Source organism: Pogona vitticeps, chromosome 5 (genome assembly GCF_051106095.1).
Source record: "Pogona vitticeps strain Pit_001003342236 chromosome 5, PviZW2.1, whole genome shotgun sequence".
Classification (NCBI taxonomy): domain Eukaryota; kingdom Metazoa; phylum Chordata; class Lepidosauria; order Squamata; family Agamidae; genus Pogona; species Pogona vitticeps.
In genome coordinates, this window is record NC_135787.1 from 49,480,065 (window position 1) to 49,502,323 (window position 22,259).

Here is a 22,259-nt window from a genome sequence, read left to right on the forward strand (position 1 = left end):
TAATGAATATTGCGATTCATTTTTTAATTTGTCTAACCAGTATATAATAGATTGCCTATATAACAAAGGGAAATCATCAAACTGAAAAAGTTCTCATTTGTCTATGCTCCTATAGAGCAATACAGACACAAATATATTATCTGTCAATGTATAATTTGCAATATCTTTTGACAGTTAATAAGCATCATAGTGTCATTAAGAATGCAAAAGACAATATGCCCATCTACCATGTATAGATGGCACGCAGATCTTCCAGTCCAACATTTGCCAGTCGATATGAAGTAAATCTACCACTACAATTGTATTAATTGTATGCCAAATACACTGACACTTCAAAGCAGGCTTGAAGATTCTTTAAACCCTGCTTTTGAAAATAGTTCAGCTTCAAAATATGTCACATATGCCAAGATCTTTCTTCTTCCTTTCTTCATCTTATTACCAGGGACAGCTCATCAAAACAAGATTTTAGTACACATCTGGTGCTTATTCCTGACCTAATATTTTCTATTTGACACATCATAGCAGGCTGCCTTAGCAATGCTTATGGGATGTCACAAGATGATGACTTCAGGCATAGAATAAGCAAGAGACATTGATAAGTTCTTAAGCAAGTTTCTTGTTTCCATTCAGAGAGACTCCTTTGAAATGAAGAAGAGGGAGAAAAGAAGGCATCCTTGACATGCAGAAGGGTTGAATATTAGAAAGGACGTTCTTAAGAGGCACAACATGTGGTTTATTCCAGCATTTTGTGATGCCTGTATTTTATGGGGTTCCATCAGTACATTGTACAGAGTTTGAATTTTTGCATGTTAAGGTGAAAAAGCAACCAGTTTCTGAGCCCTGCTTAGAATATGTGTTCTTATAATAAAAGGTTAGCGGTCTGTATTTGTCACTCCAAATTTTTTAACTCTCTAGGGAAGTGGTGTCATAGCAATAGCTCAGCATGGGTTATGGTGCAGCGAGGGGGAATTTGCTTGGGTCTATTAGTAAGCCCCCCCCCCAAAAAAAACCCTCTTGTTAACACATTTTTCAAAGCACTTGTCAACACTGATTTTAAAAGTACAATTTCCTACTCATTAATATGCATAAAAGTAGGTTTCACTCTGTTTGTCTGTTAGTGCACCATACAAAAACAATTAGCTGGGTTTTTATTCAATTTGGAGAAAATATTTAAGATGATCTGTCTTTAAAACAGGCTATATGGCATATATGAAAATCACTTTGGGGTCACCCCAAGGAGATTATCATAAATTGCTGAACAAAAGTTCACTGAATTTGGAGAGTATCTTTTGTCAGAGTATAGAAATTTTATAAGCCTGAACCTGTATATGTGTTTCATTAACGAGCTGCCATTGTGCACAGATGTGAGAGTGCTGAATCACTCTGGACATGATGTAATGACTTGAAACCAGGAGAAGACCAGGTGCAAAGCATGAAGTCATCTGTTTTCTGATTGGACAAAATATGCCATGTATATGTATATAAGTGGACTGTGTCTTTGTATCTCTCTCTTCCTCCAATATCACTTGCTGCCACGCATGCTGTCCGTTTGTATAAAGAGTTCCTGTTGTGCTGTTAAGATACCTGCCTGTATATAACTGTAAATACGTGTAAATACAACTGTCTTGCAACAAGAAGAACTGGTAAAGTGTCTTCAATAACTCTGCGTATTTTACTGTTACCAAAACAGAGGTTATGGGCCCAGCAACGTGTGCTGCGCAAGCCAGATAAAGTCACGTGAGTAACGTGGGTGAAGTATATTAATGAAGGAGGGGAGCAAAAGTGGCAGTGATATAGAAGATTTGGGAGAAGACAGTTCGTCTGTTAGCCCAGGAGGGGAAAGGAAACAGAGAACTGCTAGAGAAGGTAGCCGGCTCAAGGTTGACTCAGCCTTCCATCCCTCCGAGGTCGGTAAAATGAGTACCCAGCTTGCTGGGGGGCAATGTGTAGCCTGTATAATTAAAATTGTAAACCGCCCGGAGAGTGCTTGTAGCGCTATGGGGCGGTATATAAGTCCAATAAATAAATAAATAAGAAGAACTGGTAGTGTCTTCAATAACTCTGCGTATTTTACTGTTGCCAAAACCGTAACATCTTTGAGATGGTCTGACGTGAAATATAGGCTACATTCAACACCTAGTCACTTTGAAAGTCCTTTGGGACACCCTCACAATTTTGCTTTAAATTGCCCAATGAACTTCCATCCAATTTGAAGTGTATCTTTGAGGCGTTCTGATTTAACATACATTTTATTTATTTATTTAAAATGTTTTTGTCCTGTCTTTCTCCTTAAAAGGAGCCAAGGTGGCTTGTGTAATTAAAAGACAATATAAAGCTAAATAATAAAAAGGATAAAGCAAATACTATACCAAAAACATAAGCAACGCCAAAGCGCATTCAAAGTAGTAAGGTACAACAATCCATTTAAAAGCTGCATTCAGGCAGCCAGTCACTCAGGAAAAGTCTGTCTGAAGAGAACAGCCTGTGCCTGTTTGCGGAAGGACAGCAAAGATGGGGCCAGCTTCACCTCCTAGGGGAGGGAGTTCCAAAATCTGGGAGCAGCAAGAGGGAAGGCCCTCTCTCATAGACTATGTGTACATGAGAAAATACTTTCATCCCTGGCAAAACATTTCTTTGTCACTTATGTTTTAGTTACCAGACCCATTAATTTGACTGCAGCTACTGCCAGAAATAGTTTGTTAGGTCACTAGTGGGGAATAAAGTATTTCTTGTTAAGAAATTTTTTAAAGGAAAAAATAAACTGATAAAGTTAATCTTAATATTCTCTTTCTTTCCATAGTTTGAAATGTACAGCTCCATTAAAATTTCCCCAGTGTTCAGATAATGGGATAAAACAATTTTCTCTTAAATATAAGAACAAATTCTCTTTTTAATTAAAAAGTGATTGATACACCTTTTTCCAATTTGCTTTCTTTATAAAAGGAACAACTGATAATATCCAATAAAAATGTTAATTTATTTCACGCTTTTCTGACACTTTCTTGGGCAGAAAGTGATTCAGCCTAATTCAAATCCAGCAATGGAAAGTAAAACATTTAGTATTTTTGGACATTGTTTGTGAGACAGAATGGGAATCTTCAGAGCAAGCTGATTTGCCAAATTGAGCAGGATAGGATGCCTTTGCTTTGTCCAAGTTATCCATCATCACTATAAAGATGGAGTCTTATTTCATTAGATTCTGAATCAATCCATATATTATGAATTACCTCCATTAATTTATATGATTAATCTACTTGGTTGTGAACATATGACATTGGGAATCCCTGCTAAAAGGCGATGCAGTAGCTGCTTTGTGAATAGGAATGTTTGCTTCCATGCATCTTCTGAGGTATACTCTGACCTTTCACACTGTTTTCCTACACATCTTGTCTCAGAAGTAAGTCCTACTGATTTCAGGGAAACTTACTACCAGCTAAGTATGCATAGGATTGCAAAAATGGTCTGCAATCCCATATACGTCAATGCTTAGAAAAATAATATAAAACAGCTAGTGTTAGTCATTAGTTTATTTATTTATTTAAATTTTTATCCCAGCATTGGTTTTTACTTCCCGTTTAGTCTGTTTTTTAAAACAAAACAAGAAAACAAGTAGAAAACAATGCTTTAAGACATTTCCCCCCCCAAAAAAATAAGTTCTAAAAAGTTAAGGTTTGAGAAATGATGAGATTAAAATAGAACTGGCACAACTACTCTGTATGTTTTACATAAAAGGGTTTTTAAAAATATATATATTAAGAAATATTTCATGTGCAAGTGAAAATAACTGCACATTTGTCACTTTTGTACAAATTAACTTCATCCTTTTGCCTCAGTTCAGTGCAGAATCTCTATCTAGAAGTTACAGTAATCTTCAAACATGCTTTAATTAAAATGAAGACAGTGTCTGATTCATCCTACTGCAAAAGTCAATCGGAGAAGCTCCTGTGCAGAAACGTTACAACATTTGGGGTTTGTTTAGCTTTGGGGGTAAAAGTGTTTTTCTTGTATAATCCTAACACATAGCTTACTGACTTGGGAATTATGCTTCAGGACCTTTGGCTTTCCATGATTCTTATCCAACCACCACACCCCACTCCACTTCTGAGGAGATCAGAAACTACTTTCACATTTAATAGAATCATAGAATTGAGAATTAACAAGTTTCCTGTGTTTGAGAGGCGAAAGCTGTCATTCCAGGGACATAACAGCACATTATACCAAATTTGTGCTTTGTTTAGCCATACAGCTGGAGGAAGAGGCACTGCAAAACATTAAGCTTTGGTTACAAAGTAATACAAAAACTGCAAACATGCTAAGAAAAAATTTGAGAAATGTGGGGAAAATATCATGCTGATGCTAATATTTTGCTGACATCTTTCTTAAAATCATGTAAGGAAAGAAGACTGATGCATGCTCTCAACTGAGTTTAGAGAGACAACAAATTGTTTTAGAGATCTGGAAAAAAGAAGAAGAATCCATTGCAGAATTCATAAGCTTTTGTGGATAGCAGAAAACAGCCTGAAGAGGCACTAATGATGTTGGCACTATTAGAATGGAAGACCAAGAGAATAATGATGGAAATTGGTGCATTTTGCTGCATTACTGAGCAAGAAATGAAGAGGAAATTGTGAAGAAACATTTAACAGAAGTTGCGGGTAGAAGAACTATGTTCACCTCTCCAATCATACAGCATGAGATCACTGGACTATGTAGGCAAATTATATCAAGCAACTTCCATTTCAAAAATAAATGCAGTAGAATGTTTTTCTTTACTAGCTGACAAGACACAAGACATATCAAGGAAAGAGTAATTGGTGATTTATGCTTGTTATGATGAAGCGCGTGATGGCAAACGCAGCAAGAAAATTTCCTCAGATTTTCAGGATTGCAAATATGGAAGTATAAATGATGACCAGTTTTTAAAGACAAGGGGCTAGGGATTGTATTAGAAGCAACAGAAAACTGTGACCAGTTTTTAAAATCCAAGTATGTGCCAATTGTTAGTGATCCTAGCTACTGTGCCAGTTTCAACTGCAATGCCTGAGAGAATGTTTTCTACATTGATGAGTCTGAAGTCATGGCTCTGCAATTTCATGAGATATGCTCGACTGACAGGACTCGCTCTCCTAAGCATTCATCAGACGGTTAAAATCAAAGCCAATAAGGTGATTTTCTACTTTGCAGCAGACCCCCAACACCATAACTACAAAGCATAAACAGTTAATTCACACACATAGACAGAAACACACAGACCCCCTCTGGCCTGCATCAGTCTACTGACATGCTCCAACACCCTCTCCGGCTGCCTCATGGAGCTGCCATGCCAGGAGAGGGGGTCAACCAGGCCTCTGCCATTAGACAGGGGGGCACTGTATCACCACCAACAAGGGTCTTGGTAAATCTGCAACTCACCTGTCTCCTGGAGATGAATAGCAGCACAGTGTTTATTGAATATTTATTTATTGAGTATTTGTTTATTTGTTAGAATAACTAATTATATATTGGAAAAAAAATCTAGGTGTGACCAAAACTTGGACCTGTGCAATTCAATCGAGAAGTGTATGCGCTTAATCTGCACAGATGTAAAGACTGCTTGCTAAATTCTTAATACTTGTTGATGTAGACTGTCTCGACTTCAAGAGACACCTTGTCAAAGAATTTTCCACCCCACAAGATTCATTGCCTGCAGGTGAAAGCAAGACAAAGATCACTATTTTTTCTCATCCACATCTTGTTAATACAAGATCTCCTTAATTACTGTCAGCTGTTTCTGCAAAACTGGCATTCTTTTCCTTTGGAAAGCAAAAGTACAAAAATGCACACATATTATTAAAAGAGTTGAAAACACCCACTCCAATAATTTCCCGCTTTAAAGAAATCCATAGAATAAAGCAGTACTCAATTGTTATGTTGCACAATTTCTGTTATTTGCATGAAAGCACTTTGCACAAATGTTGCTTAATTTGTGTGGGGAAAAAAGTTTCCTCTTCTTGAAAGCCCCATGAAATCCCTCACCCTCTTGTGAGAAAGGCCAGATGTAGGAGAGGGGTATCAGGAGACAGGGATCTAGTTGTCTCCTGTGTGCCCAGAGGCATGTGGTGGAGTCACTGTGAGATACAGAACGTTGGACTAGATGGGCCTGTGGCCTGATCCATCTTATGTTCTAAAACAGTGGTCCCCAACGTTGGGCCTCCAGATGTTCTTGGACTACAACTCCCAGAAGCCTTCAGCACCACCTCTGCTGGCCAGGATTTCTGGGAGTTGAAGTCCAAGAACATCTGGAGGCCCAAGGTTGAGGACCACTGTTCTAAAAGAAAGTTTGTGGTTTTGTCTGACATGTGACAATTGGACAAGCAAGGATTTACATCACTGCTCTTGCAGTGTTGCATAAAGTACAAAGCCTTGTCCATGCATTTGAGCTCCAGTGATTTGGACCCAGCTTTCTATTGCTAATATAGCCCAAGATTCCCTTGTGCAAGATGTCATGAATGTACTACTGGCAGACTGAATTTCTAAGAATGGGGACATTATACAGAAGTTAGTGAAAGGGTGAATACCTCTGAGTACTTGCTTCTGAAGAAACTATTTGTCACGTCAAAACATCTAATGTACTGTGTAGTAATAGATGCTTAGCTGGAAAACAGCTTGAAATCTGCAGTCTAAAGCCAGTCTATGCATTAGAAATATATGTATTAAAATAATGCATAATTCAATGACTGGGGAACAAACTTTCCTCTTCCATGCAGCGTCTTTTACTGAGAAGGGTTTCTCTCTCTCTCTCTCTCTCTCTCTCTCTCTCGCTCTCTAACAACAACACAGTGGCCTTCAGGCATGCTGTATTCAAAGCAATGAATAAAAAAAATATTTTCCCCTTGTTACTTGCTTCAGCTTATGGAGCTACAGCAGATTTATAGGCACTATGCAGGGATATTTAAAAAAATAATAATCTCAACCAATAAAGTTACATCTCAAAAGAAATAAAAAAAGGGGGAATAATGAATGTGGGCTTATTTACATAGCTATTTTCCCACAGCAAAAACTCCTTTTGGACATACTGCCAATGCCTAGATAAATTAGATTTTTCAGCTACATCTCCCAGATTCCCCAAACCAGGCTGGCTGGGAGAATCTGAGAGTTGTAATTCAAAAAACTAGCTTTCCCATGCTATACATAACAGCTCATGATAGGTGTCTGGGCTATGCCTATTTTTGTGGTCAGTTCTTCTTATAACAGTGTAGCTGCAAAGTTTTGATTCTGAAGAACCCTTTCCTTCATAGCTTGGGAGCCGAAGGCTATAACAATCAGTTGACTCACATGAATGGGCCCTGTCTTCTCAGACATGAGCTGATTGCCCTAGAGGGAGAAAATAGTCGTGGAGATTTGCCTGGAAGCAGCCATACATGAATGCTTATTTATGCAAATTGACAGTGCAAGAAAACAATTTTAATAGTTTGTTTCACTGTTCCATTAATTAATCACAATAAAACAAAACTGAGCACAAAACTGACTCCAAATTTTCTGGCATCTAGAGAACTTACAACTGCAATCTTAAGCATGCTAACCTGATCTCAAGTGCAATTCATGTTGAAATAAATACTGCATACCTAGGATTGCTCCAGCGGCCTGAACTGATCACTTTTAAACATAACTGTTCTGTTATAGAGTATATACCCATAATGTACTTTGTCACAGACTGTTGTACCTGGTAGAGACAAATCAATTCTTAAAAAATAGTTTTTTAATGAAATGTTACCTTCCACCAGTGGAATAAAACAGGAACGTGTTTCTGTCTCCACTTTTTTTCTTTATCACTGTCACTATTTCTATGTTGAATGATGACCAGTGTCACCGCCCACCCCCACCCCATGTCATTACTAGATGAAGCAAAATATCTCTTTACCACACCAACAATTTTATTTTCTTTATGTACTAACTGGGCTTAAAAAACATCTGGCACTAGTTAGGCTACAGCTGATGCCATCATCCATAGTAGAGGGCACATGTTATAATAGCCATAAACTAAAGACTGTTTCCATGGTAATGATGAGCACAGCAAAACTAAATGGTACTGGGTGGAATGATGCAACCAAATGCTTGTTACTTTCACAGCCTGCTGAGTCCAAACTGACATTAGATGAGCAACATAATCCAAGGCCTGTTGGCAGAACAAAGAATTCTTGGACATAGAAGACCCAAGGCCTCTTCCAATCCCTGTAATGCTTTGTTGCAGAACCTACCAAGGAAACATCAGTAGCAGCAGGTACACACTTGTGGATGTTTTGAGATTACATAATGGTGAACATGCTCCCCCACCCCACGACTCTCTCGGGCGCTCTTCTGTAACATTTCCCAGCCAGTGTAATTTATAGCAGAATTGTGCCCCAAATCAGAGATTCAGTCACTACTTGATTTCTTACCTTGTTCATTTGCCCACCGTCACAGAGAGTGAGAGGAAAATACTTTCTTAGGACACTGAACAAAAACGAACACTGATCTGTCCTCTCTCTCTCTCTCTCTCTCTCTCTCTGATAGATTGTTAGATATAAATAGATAAAATTAGGCTTTATTCATTGAGGATTTTATAGAAAAGAAATAATATTTTATGTTTTATAATTTTTAGTTATGTAGCTGGAAAGGAGGTTTTGTTAAAATATATTACTCTAGTGGCTATACCATCTGGGAATTCTGACAACTATTCGACCAAATGCTGGCATCCTATCTGTAAAGCTTTTTTAACCCATTATAAGAAACAGAAAATCCTTAAGGGATGTGTGTGTGCGCCATCTCCTAGAGTTTGCAACTTGGCGTGTTTCGTTTTTCTTATGTGTCTGCAAAGCCACAGGAACTCTTGTCTACTCAATTCGATCCACCATTAATAGCTGCTCTGCCAGTGAGAGACCTTCACCAGGTGGGGCTTCTTTGTCCTTCCTCCTGGGATAGCGCAAGATAAGGAAATCTCATAAATAAATAAATAAATAAATAAATAAATAAATAAATAAATAAATAAATAAATAAATAAATAAATAAATAAATAAATAAATAAATAAATAAATAAATAAATAAATAAATAAATATGGCCTGGGAGGGGAGGGGGAAGGAGCACCCTAATTAAGCATGCTCCACCTCCTTTCGGCCTCTTTTGAGGCTTCCAAGCCATCCACCTACCCTCAGTAGGTCACCTTTAGGGGCAGGGTAGGAATTTTTGACCTGCTTCCTAATTGGTAGTTGGCAGCATGGATTTTTTGCCTATCCCACACTGGCAGACAAGCAAAGGCTCATTAAAGGGTGGAAATTAGGTCGATCACACTGGTGGGTAGGGAGGAATGAAGATGGTTCAATGAGTCCCCTTGCAATCACAGGTAACATTATAGCTCACCCAACCTCCCAGCGCTGTGGATTGTGAGATTACAGTGTGGGAGGATGTGCTGGGGCTACTCTCAGGCCAACAATGGCCAATGGGATGGGGAACTTGAGGTCCAGGGGTGGTCAGATTTGGACCAGCCAGGGTCCTGCTGTCTTCATGACCGCAAGACCTCAGGGCATGGGACCTCTCATTTCTGAGAGATGGGGTCCAGTGAGACCCCAGCTGCAAAGCTGTTTCTGCCCTACGGCCTGCCCCCCTTAATTTTTTTCTACAAGTTGATGTTTTAATTATAAAGTGTGGCCCATGGTTTACCCATAATACTTGTCTTGCTTCATTATTCTGGGTTGAGAGAGCAATGGGCTTTCAGCTCCTGTAGACAGTTTTTTGTTTCCAGACTCACTCATACACAACCAGGCACTGGGCAATATTGTGGTAAAGGAATACTTGAGACAATAAATCTTCTGTAATACTCATCCATTTTTGTGAGGGAACAACACATGTGCAAAAGACAACAAAAACAATGATACAACATAAAACACAGACGTCTGAAAATATTCTCAGCCTTTCACTGAAATGAGTTGACTCAATACGACTTGAGCATCTGTCACTATTGAAGAACTGACAACACAAATCAAACTTGCTGGAAATCAGGTATGCAGAGGATTTTCTAGAAAAACAGAGGAACAGCAGAAATGTGTGTTTTCTCCTATCTACCCCAGTACTACTTTGTTTTATGAAGTGAATGTTGTCTCTTCTTAAATTTTCTTTCTGTCATTACGGAAAGTGTTTAAAAATAGAAAATTAAAAACAAAGATTCACTTAAATGTAATCACTGAAATTATCATTAATTCGTAAAGGCAATAAAGAACACATGCTTTTAGATATAAGGATCTTTACCAACTTCAGCTGGTAACATTTCCAGATATTTCTAAAATAATAAAGTTTTAAATTAGCTATCCATAAGAAGGGGAAAAAAGTCTGACATACTTTAGTGATGCTGAACTAATTTTAGTTAAGAAGCACAAATCAAACCTTGATTAGCTACTGAAAGTATAATTATGCACAGTAAAAATTTATCTTGCAGTCGAGTACTGCATATACATGTATATTTTTAAAATTCTCTTTTTAAAAAACTCTCTTTAAGAACTGATCACCGCAGAGCTGAACCAATCAAAGGTTTTTTTTTTCTTTAGCTGAAAAAACTACTGTTGGAACATCTGGGGAGTTAGGAATATTGTTCCTAAAATACTAAAAGCTATCAGGCTGAGACCAATACAGGAATTGAAATGACCCAAAGTTTTTGTTATTGTAATGTCATGTACCAATGTACCACAGTAAACCAATTCCAGAGTAATGCCTGCATTAGCTAAAACAATCTTAAAAACCAATAAAATGATTATGCCATAAGGTATGTGTGTATGAAGTCACATGTCTATCAATATATACCCATACAGACAGGCACAGCCATGGGGACAGAGAAATAAAATATTCTAATATTAGACGCAAAAAGCATGAATGTGAAGTAACAATAATTCTGTTTTTTGCCTATTCAGAATCTATGACAAGACCACAGTGACTTCTTGGTAATCGCAGATGATGAACTTGTGACAACATTGGAAACTTTCTGATGCAGGGCATAATCTTTATAGATTATAAAGTACGACCAGATAGGCGGGATAGAAATAAAATAAATAAATAAATAAATAAATAAATAAATAAATAAATAAATAAATCCATTTAAAAAATGGCAGATTCCAGGAGGACTATGAGAGTAGGATTCTGAATTATCAGATTCCTGCTTTTGAATTATCTGGCTTTTGCCATCTATCAGCCAGGACATATAAGCTGCTCTACTGTGTGCTTTTCCTATTCTCTCTCTCTCATCCCCCACCCCACTTTTATTTAATCATGTCTACCAGATGTTAAACCAACATGCTGTGTGTGCCTTCTCTTTAAATATCTGTAGTGTTTAAGAAAACTGAAGTTATAAGTGCGTTATAAAAATACCAATACAATATTACTTTTTGTAAAGACAGATTTGGATCTGAAGGCACCTTTATAGTAGTGCATAATGACTCTTAAGCTTATGAGAGGGTTCTTTTTAAACAAACCCAGGAGAATTACATGAGGAAAATGATGCTCTTCTGCTGCCTCTAGTTCTTGTATAAAATGTTGCATAAGCTTGTTCTAAATACAGTGGTGCCCCGCTAGACGCTTACCCCGCATGATGACGAAATCGCTTGACGATGACTTTTTTGCGATCATTATAGCGACTGCAAAATGATGTTCCTATGGGGGATTTTCATTTAACGATGATTAGGTCCATGCTTCACGAACCGATTGTTTGCAAGAAGATGATTTAAACAGCTGATCAGCAGTTCGCAAAATGGCTCCCTGCTGTTTTCTGAACCAATTTTCACAAGACAGTGATTGCAAAATGGCCGCCCTATGGAGGATATTCATAGGACAATCAGGTATTTCCCCCAATGGAATGCATTAACTGATTTTCAATGCATTCCAATGGTTTTTTTTTTTTGCATGATGACAATTTTGCTGTACAGCGATTTTAATGGAATGGATTATCGTCATCATGTGCGGCACCACTGTACCAGGATTTTTTTGGCCTTTATATTCCTTACTCATTGTGGTTCTTATATTTAAAACAGAAGATAGTACATAGTGACACAGCATCGCAACAAGTCTTTTGAGAGTTTTTGAGCAGAAGTTAACAGAATAACAACACAATGATTTCTCCTTCTGCTCACAATCATTTGTACCTCAGCCAGGGTCTCCTCTTGGAAAGAGGTTTGCTGACATAACAGAGTAGGAAAAAAATATTATAAATCATTTCATCAAGATGTGGAACATTTGAAAGATGGGTTTGAGCTTTTATCTAAATCAAGCGCTGGGGACAAACTGTAACTGGATATTTAAATATACTTGCCTGAAATCCAAGGATCTTTTCACTAGGTTTAATATGCCTCTGGAATTCACACTCTACAGGTTGAATCACTTTTATTCCATCTTCATAAAACACATAGAACATATTTCCAATTCCCAGACCTTAGGAACAAAAACATGTTTAAAAATACAAAATTAAACCACCCAGAAAAAAAAGTTCTTCAACAAATGCTTTGACTATTTTTGGCTACAGACTAATTTGTTAATGTACATGAATTAATAAAACTGATCTCATGGGATGTTTATTTTGTAGGGCTAAACAGAAAGATGAACATGATTCTGGATTTCACATTATAGCTTTCCCCCAACACGAGAAACAAAATGGAACAATAGACGCAAACATATGCTACATGTTGATAGCCACTTTTTATTCGGGAACACAATGTGTATAAATGTCTCAAGATTTTCCCCTTCCTCCACTGGTAACATCTGTGAAGGTTTAAAAGGGTGAAATAAAGCATCATAATAAATAAAAAAAATCTCTGGAATTTTAAAAATAAACCCTGTTATATTCAAGTAGAAGCCCTGTTCACTCTGTTCAGGTAGTACTTACATGAAGGAAGCACCTAGTCTCTCCCCTCTCAGTCACTGTTTCCCCCCCACAAATCACGTCCCTATGGCAGGGATACTCTTCACCTGACAATCTAGAGACTGTAGGACAGGATGGCATGTAGGATGTGTTTGCTGTAGAGATGGGGGTATTTGTATTTGTCTACACATATCCTCACAAAGGTGGAAATAATGAGAGTCTGGCCTCATGGGGCCGGATGATCCACTCACAATTTTGCCACTAATGCGAGCTTGTTGGACCTTCCTATCACATTGTTGTCAGTCTCCGACCTAGCAGAGACGCTTGTCATCCCACCTCCTACCTTGACTCGGTAATCGATTGTGAACAATGGCATGATAGTAAGACACAACTTAGCCAGCGGCAGTGGCTAAATTGTGAGTGGACAGTCCGGCCCCATGGGGCCAGATCCTTGTTATTTCCACCTGTGTGGAGATATTTGTATTTGTATACAAATACCCCCATCTCTAGTTTGCTGCTGAAGATCCAGGCCCTCAGAGAAGGATGCAAGAAGGATGCAAGGAAGCAGGGGGACCAGTGGCAGAGTCAGAGGAAGAGGCACAGCCACCTCCCCCACAACCAAAGAGGGTGGCATTGGGAGAAGGCACAAGCCAGGCAAGAGGTAATCCAGCACAATGCTTGGTTGTGAGTGATGGTTCTTCAGGATAAAGGGCCTCCTCATAAGTAAGAGGCAAAGACAACACTGGATACAATGTATTTCATCACTGCAGAAAGATGCATTCCATTTTATAGAATGACAGAACTGTAAAACAGGAGGGCACCCCAAGGGTCATCATGTCTATCTGCCTACCAACACATTATCCTGAAAATTAGATATCCGATGAATAATTGCAACTATTCAAACCCTACATTATACTTGTCATTGTACAGCTGCTGAAAATGAACACTCTCTTAAGTTAGCTACAGAACTGGAAGCCAGGTATTCAATAGCTGTCTGGTTGGCACCATCTTCTGACGTTGCTATATCTAACTTAACACTTTTATTTTTTCCCCTTCCCACCATATGGAAAAGGATAGAATCTTCTCTTCTTAAACATGGTGTCTGAATGGCTAGTGAATACTTCTCTGTATCAATAGCAGTTTTGTTGTAAGACTTATTGAGATAATATATCCCAAGTGGTACCAAAAAGATAAGCTGGCCAAATAAGTGTTTTTGGCACACAATCATCTGAGTGCAGTTCACTGATGTGGAAACAGAATTCCAAAAAACAATTATGAAGGATAAAACAATCTCATTCTATTTATATCCCTATTCAGGAATCTCAGCTGATATTATGCAGATGAGGGAAGAATGGAGAGGCTGTTTAGCAGGATCTAATCCATCTCAGCTCAGTTCTGTTGCCTTTTAAAAACCCAGCTGACTGACCCAGAAGAAAACTAAGCCTTCAGGAAATTTTGAAGAAAAAGCAAGCTGTCTCAAAGCATTCTTATGCTTGTTTGAAAAGCTTTTTTTTTTCTCTCTCTCTCTCTCCCTTCTTACATTTATACCCCACCTTTTTAGTTCAAATATTGAACAAACTGGAACATGAAAAGAAAAGAAAAAAGAAAAGAAACAGAAGGGCGAAAGGTCCAAAAGGAGCAAAAGATAAAAACAGATTATTTAAAAGGGCAGAACCCAACTGAGAAAAAAATTCTAAACTCAAGACAATTTTGCCTAAACAAGAAACTCCCCAGGTATTGTCATATAGATCTATATTCATCACTTCATTGGCCCTTCATTCCCTTCCCAAAAACTAATTGATCATAATTTGAGACTCAGCCTTGAGGAGAATGAATATTTGTCTTGGAAGTCTGGACAAGTTAAATCTTTGCATTCATGCAATACAGCTAATAACAGCTAAAGAAATTCAATATATGATTCTTTTCCTAGTAAGGCCCAGTTTTCACTTCCATGGTCAATACAATGATTCAGTAGTTTAGTAGAGTGTTGGTTTTTCCCCCATCAAATTGTCCCTCAAATCAAATCGCCTGGATAGCCTTGATGGCAAACCCTTGGGTACAAGGTGCTGTTGCTAAATGCCAGGTCAGGGAAAGGTAAGACAGCTAACATTGAGGATTTGATACTGGATGAGCATGTTGAACTGCTTTGCATTACAGAGACCTGGTTGGATTAAGCTCGGGAGTTAGTCTTTTTCAGCTTTGCCCACCTGAGTTTTCTGTGGAGTAGCAGGCCAGACCTGGTGGGAAGGAGGGGTTGCAATAATCTACTGAAATTAATTCACCTTTACTAGGTGCCCCATCCTACAGACTGCTGGGTTTCAGTGCATGTACCTGAGAATGGTTGTACAGGACAGAATAAGGATTCTGTTGGTGTACTGCTCACTCTGCTGCACGACAGTCTCCCTGCCTGAGCTGGCTGATCTGATTTTGGGTGTGTTGCTGCTGCAGTACAGTACTTCTACATCCATGCAGAGACTAGTTTGTCAGGAGCTGCTCAGGACATCATATCTACCACGATGATCATGGAGTTGTCCCAGGTGGTATCATGCTGCAGGGTACAATCTTAACCTGGATTTCTGTACTGGGCAGGTTGGTGATGATCTGGGTGTGGGGGAACTCTGCAATGGACAGATCGTTACCTGGTAGGGTTTGGGCTTATTGGAACTCTGAGCCTCTGCAGGGATGGAGGCAATTAAAATGGTCTGCCCTAGGAGACTGATGGATCCAAATGGTCTCCTGATGGCTCTTGGGGAGTTTCTGACTGTTTTGGAAGGAGATCCTATTGAGGCCTTCAAGAATCTCTGGAATGCAGAGGAGGCCAGGGTTACTGACACAATCACTCCAAAGTGTCCCCTTTTCCAGTGTGCAGTCAAACCACAAGTTTTTATATATAAAGAGCTGGGGGTGATTTAAAAAATGGGACAAAGATTAGAGAAACAATGGTGGAAAACTCAGTGCAGATCTGATTGGACACAGACTAGAGCTCATTTGAAAGCCTACTCTGTGGCAATGGTGGCAGTGAAAAAGCAATTCTTGCAACCACTGATCTGTATCAAGCTGTCCAGATGAACTTTTCAGGTGGTCAAGGACCTGTTGCATAGATGGCTGCAAGAGAAAGATGATGACAATGAATGGTATGCTGTGAAGAATTCGCATGGCATTTTGCAGCCAAAGTCACTTGGGTGTTCTGACTTAGGTGCTGTAGTAGACACACGTCCTGTTCATGCTTGTCCTGTTATAATGGATGAATTTCAGTTGATGCAGCCTGAGAATGTATACAAGATATTTGGAGATGTGAAAGCTGCCACATGTGTGCTGGATCCTTGCCCTACCTGGCTTATAAGAGCAGCCGGAGAGGGATTGGTTGAGTAGATTAAATGAGTCGTGAATACCTCCTTCCAGCAAGGCATGCCTAAAAGAGGCAGTAGTAAGATCTAGCAAACCAAACCAAAACAAAACCCTCCTTGAATCCCACAGTATTGGATAATTTTTGGTCAGTCTCCAATGTTCCATTTTTGGGCAAGCTCTTGGAACGTGTGGTGACATCCCAGCTCCAGAGGTGGCCAGATGATGCAGATTATTTAGATCCATTTCAATCTGGTTTCAGGCCTGCTTATGGAACAGAAATGGCTTTGGCCACCTTTGTACATCATCTATGCTGGGAAGTGAACAGGGGGAGTGTGTCCCGGTTGGTTCTGCTGCGCCTCTCCATGGCTTTTGATACCACCAACTTTAGTATCCTTTTGTGGTGCCTTTCTGGGATGGGTCTTGGTTGGTTCCAATCCTTCATGGATAGCCAAATTCAGAAAGTGATATTGGGAAAATCCTGGTTGACATTCCGGCCATTGGCCTGTCATGTCCTTCAGAGCTCAATCCTGTCCCCTGTGTTATTCAACATTTATATGAAACTGTTGGGAGAGATTTTCTGGAATTTGGGGGTTCAGTGCCATTGGTTTGCTGATGACACTCAACTCTATCTCTCCTTCCCATCTTATTCCAAAGAAACTCTTTTGCTAGATGAGGTCTAACAAACTGAAACTTTGTCCAGACAAGACTGAGGTGCTGAAAAGTTAGGTTCTCAGCTTGGCTGTGCTCCTGGATTCAGCTCTATGCTTGAATGCTCAAGTCTCAGCTGTGGTCAGGAATACTTCTACACAGTTGGAGCTGGTGCACCATCTGCACCCATTCCTTGAGCTGTCTGATGGTGACACACATCTTAGTAGCATTGTGTCTGGATTACTACAAAACACTGTACACAGGGCTGCCTTTGAAAAGCATTTGGAAATTTCAGTTGCTTTAAAATGCTGCATCTAGACTATTGACTGGCATTGGTTACAGGGAGCATGTAACTCCCTTATTGCAACAGCTTCACTGGCTGCCATTCTGTTTTCAGGTACAGTTCAAAGTGATCATTTATATAAAGTCCTATATGGCTTGGCTCCAAGTATTTGAATGATTGTATCACCCCATATGAGCTGACTTGATTTTTAAGATATTCTGGACAGGCAAGGCCTTATCTCACTTCCACCACCTTCCTGAGCTTGTTGGCTGATGACATGAAAGACAAGGGCCTTCTCAGTGGCTACCCCCAAACTCTAGAATGCACTGTCCTGAACCCGGACAAGACAGAGGTACTGAGGGTGGGCACCCCCACCATCAGTGCTTTGGGAAACTCCCTCTCTTTTTGGGGGGGGTGACTCTCACCACGAAGAGTGAGATGCATAGCTTGGGGATCCATCTGGACCCTGCGCTCACCATGAAAACCCAGGTGGCGTCAGTGGTCTGCTCTGCCTACTTCCACCTTTGGCGGATTGCCCAGCTGCGTCCCTATCTTGATGCTGGGTCACTCACCACTTTAGTGCATGGCCTTGTAATCTCAAAATTAGACCACTGTAATGCGCTCTACATGGGACTGCCTTTGAGACTGATGCGGAAGCTTCAAATGGTGCAGAATGCGGTGGCCAGACTTCTTAGTGGAGTGAGAAAACACCATCATATCTCTCCCACTTTGGCTGCATTGCACTGGCTGCCCATGTGCTTCCACGTCGATTTCAAAGTTTTAATTATGACAAACAAATCCCTAAACAGTTTAGGACCTCGCTATCTGACAAAACGCCTCCTCCCATCAAAATCTACCTATATCACTCGATCTAGTCAGTGATCTAGTCAGTGCCGGGTCCAGGTGCGACTGAGGAGCCCAACGCTGAGAGAGGCCCGGAAGGAAAAAACAAGAAACTGGGCCTTCTCAGCAGTGGCTCCTTGGTTATGGAATAATCTACCTTCAGAGATCTGTATGGCCCCTTCGCTAGGTATTTTTAAAAGCCAATTAAAAAACTGGTTATTCAGGCAGGCCTTCCTTCCGGGCACTATTTGATCTATTTTCTTTGTTTTATCCATCTTGAATTATTAATTATTTTTGGATATTGATGTTATTTTAATCTGCTTATTTCGTTTGATGTACGCCGCCAAGAGTAGTCGAATGACTGGATGGGCAGGATATAAATATAATAAATGAATAAATAAATAAATTTTAAAAAACACATTTAAAGCCATACTTGGGATTAAGCCACTGAGGAGCAAATATTTGTGGATGGTGGTTTTGGGAAGGTGAGGTGAGCAGAGGGGCTATGTGACAGTGCAAGGTCCTAGGGAGGAGGGAAATCACCATCCTGTCCCTTGTAACCTGTCTAGCCATTTTATAAATGGACACAATCTTACAGTGTTTCCTAACACAGGCCAGTCCTACCACAGTGGAGATGAGGCAGACTATCTCAGGCAGCAGGTGTTTGGTGGCTGAAATGCAGTAGTAAACTGTACCTAAATTAGACCCAATCAACCAATGTAAGTTGGTTCACTGGCTACCAGGATAGGCCCATAGAATAAATGGAGGAGTCAGTAATGTTTAATTATTTTTAATATATAGTTAGGCATAGTATTTTACCATGTATTCTCTGGGTCTACTCTAGTTGTGATTTACTACTAGATTTCAGCCAGTATCATGAAAAGGCAGCAGCTTGTTAGATATTCAATTTGTTCCTGCTGTACTTTATAGCTTGAGTCAGGGAGACATGCTTGTGATCCTTTCTGCCCATGTATCAGAATAACTTAGCTGGCTTTCCATACTATGCATCTAGCTTTCTGTGGGTGAATGAGCCATTTGCTGCTTCACCTCAGGCAATAAAATGAGTTGGACTAGCATATGAAATAAGTCCAGACATGAGCCTGTGTATGTTCTCCAAAGGCCATTCTCTGACACACAAATTTTCTAAATGCTACAGCTTTTTAAAAGCTGTACAAATTTGATTACTCCCCAAGTAATCAGACACTAACTATTCTTTGTTACTGTGGGAATGTCACAATATCACATTCCTAGCAAAATATAAACAAACAAATAAATAAAGATTATTCACATTCTTTGGCTAAAATTCTGACTGACGATAAGCTGATTGCCTGAATAATTTATGACACCAACAGGACACATTAAGGGAATGGTCCCCACAGGGAAGTTTAACTTGTAATTCGGATATACCCGTCAGCAGCTCAGAAAAATAGGTATATAAATATTACAACCAAGTATTCCTTCCCACCACACTAAAATAATTAAGGCTTATTTAATTATTGACAGTTGTGAGATATAGCAGAGAATTAAAAGTAAAGAACCATTTATGAAGAATGAGAATGAAGACACAAGTAAAATATAATTATTATACCCATTGTCTTTAAGCAAGAAATTTAATACGCTATTATATAAAGGAAGAAATTGATATTAGTACCTTCCTCTCTCCACAGTATGTTTGCAACTGCAGCATGTAAGAGAGAAAGAAAAGACACAAATGAGTGTGGACTAAATAACATGCAATGACACATCAGTTTCAAAAACAATGAATCTAATATGTTTGATCTGCAAAATAAATTCGAACTCACATTATTTTATCCTCTTCAACTGGTTAGGCTGATTCCTGAAGAGATGCTTACCTCATATTTATTGTTAGCATTAACTCAGTTTTGACGTTTTCCAATGAAATGAACATTAGCTTTTATTTGTAATTTCAGCAGACACATAAACAATAGAAATAACTTTGGTTTTTCTTCTCATAGAGTTACAGTGTTTAAAATGGTTTTGATAAAGGAACATTTTATTGAAGTTAACAGGATTTAAAATATGTATCTATGTGTCATGCATTGAAATGACACTTCAGAACTGTACTACATGTTCATGATTCTTTTGAAGCATCTGTATTTTCTCCTAGTGACTTCAAAAGGCAAATCTGATGAAAATAAGTATTTGAAGTTTTAAAAAGAGACTTTTTCATATATTTACATGAAATTATTATTGAGATTTGAACTTTAGCTCAAAGAGTTCAGTTCTGACATTTACTGAAGAAAATAAAAATCTCAAGTGTTATATCACTTCTATGCCAATAACACAGCTAACGGGGGGGTGCATATATAAGTCAAACCATAACATGCATTTTTTTTGGAACACAACAGCAAAATATATGTGGCTACTAGGCATACAGAAATGTGGCCAAAATGGTAATTGATCTTAGATAACCATTTTATATAAGGAAGATCCCCTTTAAATTACTGGGATGTATTTTCAAACACTGACTGAAATCTATGTGCGAACCATGTGAAAACGAACATATAAAGCTTAATTGCATTAATATAAGTGCTGTAAGATTTCAGCATTTAAGAACCTATTAAAACAGATAATGTAACAGATCAAGATCTAAATCCAGTCAGAAATCCTATTAGAATAGTCCCACTGAATCATTTACTGTATATAAATCTACTTTGGTTGGACTAACAGTTTGGTTTAGACCATTATGTGAGTGGTATTCTGTATACACGTATCCGGGAATTAGCTGCATTCATTATTTTTGAAAGAAACTACCGTATTTTTCTGTGTATAAGACTATACTTTTGTCTGAAATCTTTAGACTAAAAATTGAGGGCCGTCTTATACACGGAAGAAAGCTGAGGAAAGAACAAAGATAGGTGGAGGGGAAAGCAGGGATCAAAGTGATCCTGCAGGGATTTGATCCCTGCTTTCCCCTCCACTTGCTAAGCCCCATTTAGATTTCTTAATTTTGGGTAAGAAAAGTGGGGGCGTCTTATACATGAAAAAATACAGTAATTGCATTAATCATTACTTCATGGGAGTCAGGAAGTCATTGCTGTTGCTTTGCCTGCATAAGTAATTCTTTGCACTACAAATTCATGTACTGTCATTACCAACAGGCATAAAACACAGGATAATATTCTTTAGCTCCCTTTTGTAGCAGGGATTGCACCCTGCAAAAATTTACAAAAACACAAAGGGAAAAAAATAAGAAACCTTATCATTTAGGACTGATAAGACAATACTAATAATAAATAATAACGGTGAGCCTTCAAGTCAATTCTGACTTAACGGTGACCCTTTCTAAGGATTTCTAGGTTGAGATTATTCCAGAGTAGTTTACCATTCCCTTCTTCTTGGGGCATCCTGGGATTCTGCAGCTTGCCAAGGCCACATACCTGTAGGCTGGCTTTTCTGGGATGCACAGAGTGGAACTGAACTCCCAGCCTCGAGCTCCACAGCCAGATACTTAACTCACTGAGCTATCCAGCCAGCTAAGACAATGCTACACAGCCTGAAAAAACTCTTGTCACATTGCACTCCAATTTTATTAACTGCTCTTAAAAAGTAATTTTTGAAAATAACTGGAAAATATTACATGTATTGAGGTCCTTAGGAGAGTGTCTTCTCTTAGTTCCATACTCCCACAAGTATATCTAGTGGGGACCACAGACAGGGTTTTTTTTCCCTATGACTGATCCCATAGAAATCTATCCCATGGGGGGCTGAGGTTGACCCTTTCCTGCTTTTTCTTCTGCCATCAGCTGAACCTTGGAATCATCATAGGACCTTGGAATTGTCATAGATAACAAGCTGAATATGAGGTGACAGTGTGATGTGGGTACAGAAAAGGCAAATGCTGTTTTAGGATGCATTACCAGAAGTATAGTCTCCAAATCCTGCGAAGTACTTGTTCCCCTCTATTCAGCACTGGTTTAGCCTCATTTTGAGTTCTGTGCCCAGTTCTGGACACAACACCTCAAGAAGAATGCTGGTAAATGGGTACATGTTCAGAGGAGGGCAACAAGGATGATCAGGGGGCTGAAAACCAAGCCCTATGAGGAAAGACTGAAAGAACTTAGTATGTTTAGCCTTGAGAAAAGACTGAGGGGAGATATGATGGCACTTTTCAAATACTTGAAAGGTTGTCATACAGAGGAGGGGCAGGATCAGTTCTCGATCATCCCAGAGTGCAGGACATGCAACAATGGGCTCAAGTTATAGGAAGCCAGATTTTAGTTGAATATCAGGAAAAGAATCCTAACTGTAGGAGCAGTATG

General features: G+C 39.1%; 1 protein-coding gene across 4 annotated transcripts in view; it reads right to left on the bottom strand.

Annotated features, from left to right (window-relative positions):
* FSTL5 (follistatin like 5) overlaps positions 1-22,259 on the bottom strand; it is a 478,043-nt gene that overhangs the window by 35,312 nt on the left and 420,472 nt on the right. For 2 of the 4 annotated variants that reach the window (XM_073001502.2, XM_073001503.2), the window contains exons 11-12: positions 19,628-19,654; positions 12,309-12,427 (exon numbers count right to left, since the gene is read on the bottom strand). In XM_073001502.2, the coding sequence (XP_072857603.1) occupies positions 12,309-12,427; positions 19,628-19,654 (146 nt within the window). The remainder of the gene's footprint in view (positions 1-12,308; positions 12,428-19,627; positions 19,655-22,259) is intronic. The other 2 variants (XM_073001505.2, XM_073001506.2) reach the window with 1 other exon arrangement.